Below are 6,693 nucleotides of genomic sequence, written 5' to 3' on the forward strand. Positions count from 1 at the left end.
TCTTGACCTTCCCACAGTTCATCATTGAGAAAATGCTTATCAAGCAGGCAATGGAGACAGTGGTCAGTGCCTTATGTGAAGTCTGAGCCTCCTTTTTGTGGGCTCTACCTTCATTTAGCACAATAAAGACACAAAAAACCAAGGTGGTGTCTCAGGGCTGCTATTGAGGAGCTGATACTTATTTGGATGAAATATTGAATTCTCAGGCCACACTTAAAACCACCTGAGGCTCTTTGAAGAGAACCATTTGTTGTGCAGGTTCTCCATACCCTGCACTTGCTTTGTGATCTCCTTAACTGTAATAATGACCAATAGGGACCAATAATGACAAATAATGGCCAGTAATTACCAAATCCATGACCACCTGTTTCTTCCTTACCTCCACAGTACTGAAGAGCTCCAAATGTGCTTTCAAACCCTGCATAGATGTGGCAGCAGCTTTCGCTCCCACAGCCTCCTCAGAGCTGCCTTCACCTCCTTGTTCCTCAGGCTGTAGATGAGGGGGTTGAGGGTTGGGGTGAGGATGGAGTAAAACAGCGACACCAGCTTTGCCTGATCCCATGAGGATGCCTCATGAGGCTGGACATAGGTGAGGATCCCGGGTGCATAGAAGATGGTGATGGCAGCCAAGTGGGAGGTGCAGGTAGAGAAGACCTTCAGCCTCCTCGTGGCCAAAGGGATCTGCAGGACGGTGTGGAGGATGTAGGTGTAGGACACCAGGATCATCAGGAGAGAGACCATGGCATTAAACACACTGTTGTAAACCTGCAAGACCTCATTTGTGCTTGTGTCTGAGCAGGAGAGCTGCAGGAGGGTGGGCAGCTCACAGAAGAAGTGGTTGATGCTCCTGGCCTGACAGAAGGACAACCTCCCTGCCAGCATGATGTGCACCAGGGAGGTGAGGAAGCCGATGTTGTACACCAGCACCATCATGCCATAGCAACGCGCCCTGGTCATGGTAGTGGTGTAGAGCAGGGGCTTGCACACAGCTGTGTATCTGTCGTAAGCCATTACCCCATAGAGAAAGCTCTCACAGATAGCCAGAGCCAGGAAAATATACATCTGAGCAAAGCAACCCCAAAAGGAGATGTGGCTTCTCCCCAGCAGGAAGGTCTCCAGAGCTTTTGGGATGATAGCAGAGGAAAGGCAAACATCCATGCAAGATAAGTGGGTCAGGAAGAAGTACATGGGGACGTGGAGGTGGGGGTCAGTGTTGATCAGCAGGATCATCGTCAGGTTCCCCAGCACCATTAAAACATAGAGGGATAAGAAGACTGTGAAGATGGTGTTTTGTAGCTCTGGGGCATCAGAGAAACCCAAGAGGATGAAGCTGGAGAGAACCGTGAGGTTTCCTGTATCCGTCATTTCAACAAGTTGATGGATTTGGATTGAAATGAAAGGAATCACTGAAATACATCCCTTAGAGATAAATAATGTGGAAGTTTAGTTAGAGTTTAATCCACAAAGTAAATGCAATGGCAAATGGTGTATTTGTAATGGTGTATTTCTGTGTGTAGCCCAAGATCTGAAGTCAAAGAGGTGAATGAGCTCATTACACAACCTGAAATTAAAAGAGAATAATTCTACGATGATTGATATACACTGCACTAATGAAACACTGGGAAACATCATGTCTATCAAAGTGTAATGCAATAAAATCAAATTAGTACGTCCACAAATGTGGAAAACAGAAAACATTTTGTCTTTTCTGATTTCTGGGAATTTTAAGGACCTTTTTTTCTCTCTTTTTCTGTATTTTTCAGAGTGGATCAGTGCTCTTCTCTAGATTCATTACTTGTGCTGCATCCTTTTCATCACAACACAAAGCCATGTACTTGAAATTTGCTTTAAGTTCTAAGTTTATCTGCTTTTGAGGGACTCCCACCCTGCATAATGTTAAGGGAAAGCAGTGGTCTTAGCTCTAGCAGAGCTTTCCTGTGATTGCAGTGAGCTGCCTATGACCAACCCAAATATGCATCTAAGGGTGTAAAATATATCATATATAAACCAAAATTTTAAGGCTTTAGCTTGGATATTCTCCACAATTCAATTCCTCTGCAGATGAATTACTTGATGGAATATCAATCTATGAATGGCTACATCAGTGCTAAAATACCCCTAAATCTGTTGTAGATGGGGTCAGGAACGTGGGTTTTTGAAGCAAAGCTACCCCGTACTAGCGCACGTTTATTCAAACCACATACTATCATAGAATGCTTTGGGTTGAAGGGACCTTAAAACTCATCCAGTCCCAGCCTCCTGCCAAGAACCCCCACCCTGCATAAAGTTAAGGGAATACAGTGGTCTTAGCTCTAGCAGAGCTTTGCTGGGATTGCAGTGAGCTTCCTATGACCAACCCAAATATCCATCTAAGAGTGTAAAATACAAAATATACCATATATAAATCAAATTTTTAAGGCTTTAGCTTGGATATTCTCATGCTAAAATATCGCTAAATCAGTTGTAGATGGGGTCAGGAAGGTTGGTGTTTTTGAAGCAAACCTACCCCATACTAGGGCACTTTTATTCACATCATCGGATATAAGACAATATTTTGGGTTGAAGGCAGGTTAAAGCTCACCCAGCTCCAAGCCCTGCCATGGGCAGGGATGCCTTCCACTGGAGCAACTTGCTCCAAGCCGCTGTGTCCAAACTGGCCATGAACACTGACAAGGATGGGGCAGCCACAGCTTCTCTGGGCACCCTGTGCCAGTGCCTCAGCACCCTCACAGGGAAGAACTCCTTCCTTATCTCCAACCTCAATTTCTCTGTTTCAGTTTAAACCCATCACCCCTTGCCCTATCACTACAGTCCCTGAAGAACAGTGAAATTCAACATGCCATCAAAGCATGGGAGAGGTAGCATGACCAGGGTCAAACTGGACCCACCACCCATCAAACCCTTTTGTACCTGCTTGGTTAAAGAGGAAGGTGGTGGTGGTGGATGCAGTGCCTACAGCTCCTCCTGGAGACCATGCGATGGGTTGAAGGAGAGATGCTTGGGAGCAGGATGCTCCAGGCTGGCTGGTGGAGGGGTTTTATCTCACAGGAGGATTTACCTCAGAGGCTTGTGTTGTGCAAACTGTTCTCCCAAAGGACCCTCCTCCATTGGATAATTAGTTTGACTTGATCAGCAAAACAACCTCTCAATTCCTCTCTCCCCAGACTCCTTCTGGCTGCATCAACACCTCCAAGACCAGTTCTCCTGTAGAGACCTATCCAGGAAGACAGGCCCAGGACAGTTTGCTTTGTATTTCCCCATCTATCACATACCTCTTCCTTTCAGTGTTTCCCTGAGGAAGCCCTTTACATCCACAGGGTTCATCTAATATTACATTGGAGGGAGCTGAAAACAAGCACAACAAAGTATCATCTGTGTGGATGGTTTGTGCTGGTCATGGGGAGTCCTTTCCATCACATACATTTATTTCCATACAGTTGACTAGTGAATGTACACCACTTTGGTCAAAAGCATTGGCTCAAAACGTGGCTGCTTTGAGGATATAGCAGGATGAAGTCAGATTTCCCAGTCTTCATCTGAAGAATTCTGAGTGTTGGTGTGTCCCAAATATTTCTCCTAGATGAAGAGACATGATAAAACCCTTAGTAGAAATATTAAATGATAACCTTGTCCCAGACATTTAGAAAAGACAAAGGATGGAGCAGATAGAAGAGAAAACCAAGGTATGAAAATGTGGGGAAGCAAGAAAGAGTAGAATGTAGATGGCTTTAAATGTTTTCAATGTCAACCTGTTTTTCTGCTGGAAGGCACCAGACTGACAGTCCAGGAGATGCACTGGAGGAGGGTAGAAAATTATTTCTGAGTGGATTTGAATGTCTTTCTTCCCCATTGGGTACTGGGCTAAAACCAAGGCTTGTGAAGTGGGAAAATCAGTATAACAGAGGGAGAAATAACCCTCAATCAAATTCTGGAAAGAAGAGAAATATATAATTCAAAGATTATTGAAAAGAACTACATGAAGGCAAAAAGAGGCACTGAGAATACCTGGGTGCGATTGTGCAGGGTGAATAATGCAGCTTGAAGTCCCAGATGCAGACAGCTGGGTATTGTACTTGCTCCATCGGGCTCATCAGGATACCCATGCCAGCAGCACCTTGGGTGTTCAGGGGAGAGGAAGACCCCAAATCCTTCCTCTTTACCAGCATTCTTGCTCTTTACACCCCTACTTAAATTCACAGCAGAGCAGAGGCTCAGATATGACTTGTCCCCATTTAACACAAGGGCTTTGTTGACCAATAGACTGTTGCAGCTTTATTTCTTAGAATTGTAGCCTGGTTTGTGTTGGAAGGGACCTTAAAGCTCATCCAGCTCCAACCCATGCCACAGGCAGGGACACCTTCCACTAGAGCAGCGTGCTCCAAGACCCTGTGTCCAACTTGGCCTCGAACACTGCCAGGGATGGGGCAGCCACAGCTTCTCTGGGCACCCTGTGCCAGCACCTCAGCACCCTCACAGGGAAGAACTTCTGCCTAAGAGCTCACCTCAGTATCCCCTCTGTCATTTCACGTGACCAAACCTTGTGGTCTGGACTTGAAATACCTGGAAATATCAGTTAATATTTCCTTAAAACCAGAAATAACACCAGAAATCATTTGCTAATATAAGACATGAGCTCAGGTACCAGTTGGTTTGATGCCAGCAGGGCAAAGCCACCACCTTCTCCCTTTTGATCTCTGAATCCTGAAATAAAGTTTATTGTTATGTTTAATAGCATTTAAATAATAAGATATATAAATTTCAAGTAATATTTAAGTAACAATCACTTTGGACAACAACTTTCTTTCCAATACACAGTCACTGTCAGCTGTCAGGCTGCAGCCAGAGAATGTCCTGTCCATGCCAGCACAGAATGTAGCCTTGGTTTAAGGAGAAGCGTGTTTTCCAGCTGTCATGCTTCCAAGTATGTTTAGTCCCTGCTTTGTGAAGGTGCTATATCCACCCGTCCTTGAAGGTGCTATATCCAACCATCCTCTTCAAGGTGCAATATCGAACCATCCTTGAAGGTGCAATATCCATCCTGCTGCTTCTCACCAGGGCAGGGTAGCCCTCTCCTTTCAGCTGACAAGGAACCATGAACGGACAAAGAGGAGAAGACTCTACTTTTTGCTGTCCTCATGGCGTTCTTCATATCCACATTTCTTAGGCTGTAAATGAGCGGGTTAAGCATGGGGACAGCCACAGAGTACAGCATGGAGATCACCTCATCATGCTTTGAGGACTGCCTGGAGCTGGGGCACAGGTACATGAAGAGGGAACTGCCGTAGTACAAAGCAATGGAGATGAAGTGAGAGGCACAGGTGGAGAAAGCTTTTTGTCGACCAGCCACAGACTGCATCCGCATGACAGTGGAAAGGACCGACAAGTAGGAGATGAGGATGAAGACCGTGGTGCTCAGTACCTTGGACCCCACCACGGCAGCAACCATCACCTCGATGGCAGGGGTGTCAGATGTCAGAGCAGGAGAGGGCTAGCAGTGGTGGTCCATCACAGAAGAAGTGATTGATCGTCTTGGACCGACAGAACAGGAGACAAAATAAGGAAACCGTGTGTATGGTAGAGCTGATCACGCCAGCTAAGTAGGCACCAGCCAACAACCCAATGCAAAGCCTTTGAAACATGACCATGGAGTAGCAGAAGGGGGTTACAAATGGCCATGTAGCGATTGTAAGCCACAGCAGCCAGCACATAGCACTTGGTTGTGGCACAGGTTGCAAAGCAGAAGAGCTGAGTGGCACATCTAATGAAGGAAATCACCTTCTTCTCCACTAGAACATTGAGCAAGGCTTAAGAGATGATGGTAGAGGACTAGCAGACATCCAGGAGAGGCAAGTGGCTTAGGAAGAAGTACATGGGGGTGTGTAGGCAGGAATGCATTCTGATTAATGCAATTAATTGCAGGTTTCCTATGAAGGTAACACATAGATGGCAAGGAATAAGACAAAGCACATCACCCACAGGACTTCCCTGTTTGTGAAGCACAGCAGAATAAACTCAGAGGGGGACGTATAATTATCTTCAACCATAGTGAACCTATAAGCAGTTTGCCTGATTTATGTCTTTAAATTGAAAATTCTGAATAGGCCCGATGCTGTACACCAGCACCATCATGCCATAGCAGCGTGCCCTGGTCATGGTAGTGGTGTAGAGCAGGGGCTTGCACACAGCCGTGTATCGGTCGTAAGCCATTACCCCAAGCAGGAAGGTCTCACAGGCAGCCAGAGCCACGAAAATATACATCTGGGCAAAGCAACCCCAAAAGGAGATGTGGCTTCTCCCCAGCAGGAAGGTCTCCAGAGCTTTTGGGATGATAGCAGAGGAAAGGCAAACATCCATGCAAGATAAGTGGGTCAGGAAGAAGTACATGGGGATGTGGAGGTGGGGGTCAGTGTTGATCAGCAGGATCATCGTCAGGTTCCCCAGCACCGTGAAAACATAGAGGGATAAGAAGACTGTGAAGATGGTGGTTTGTAGCGCTGGGGCATCAGAGGAACCCAAGAGGATGAAGCTGGAGAGAACCGTGAGGTTTCCTGTATCCGTCATTTCAACAAGTTGATGGATTTGGATTGAAATGAAAGGAATCAGTGAAATACACCCCTATGAGAGAAATAATGTGGAAGTTTAGTTGGAGTTTAATCCATAAAGTAAATGCAATGGAAAATGGTGTATTTGTAA

The 6,693-nt window shown here is 45.8% G+C and overlaps 1 protein-coding gene and 1 pseudogene across 1 annotated transcript; both read right to left on the reverse strand.

Annotated features, from left to right (window-relative positions):
- Nucleotides 1–459: 459 nt before the first annotated feature.
- On the reverse strand, nucleotides 460–960 carry LOC133282164 (olfactory receptor 5B21-like; the record flags this gene model as incomplete). Its single annotated transcript, XM_061478239.1, has 1 exon — nucleotides 460–960. A coding segment is annotated over one exon (501 nt), but the record flags the coding sequence as incomplete, so codon positions are not given.
- Nucleotides 961–4,828: 3,868 nt separating this feature from the next.
- Nucleotides 4,829–6,207, reverse strand: LOC133282244 (olfactory receptor 9G4-like; annotated as a pseudogene).
- Nucleotides 6,208–6,693: the final 486 nt, after the last annotated feature.

This window comes from Pezoporus flaviventris, unplaced genomic scaffold (genome assembly GCF_033815535.1).
Source record: "Pezoporus flaviventris isolate CSIRO_AGI_PZ_B2104156 unplaced genomic scaffold, CSIRO_AGI_Pfla_v1 ptg000116l, whole genome shotgun sequence".
NCBI classification, from domain to species: Eukaryota; Metazoa; Chordata; class Aves; order Psittaciformes; family Psittacidae; genus Pezoporus; species Pezoporus flaviventris.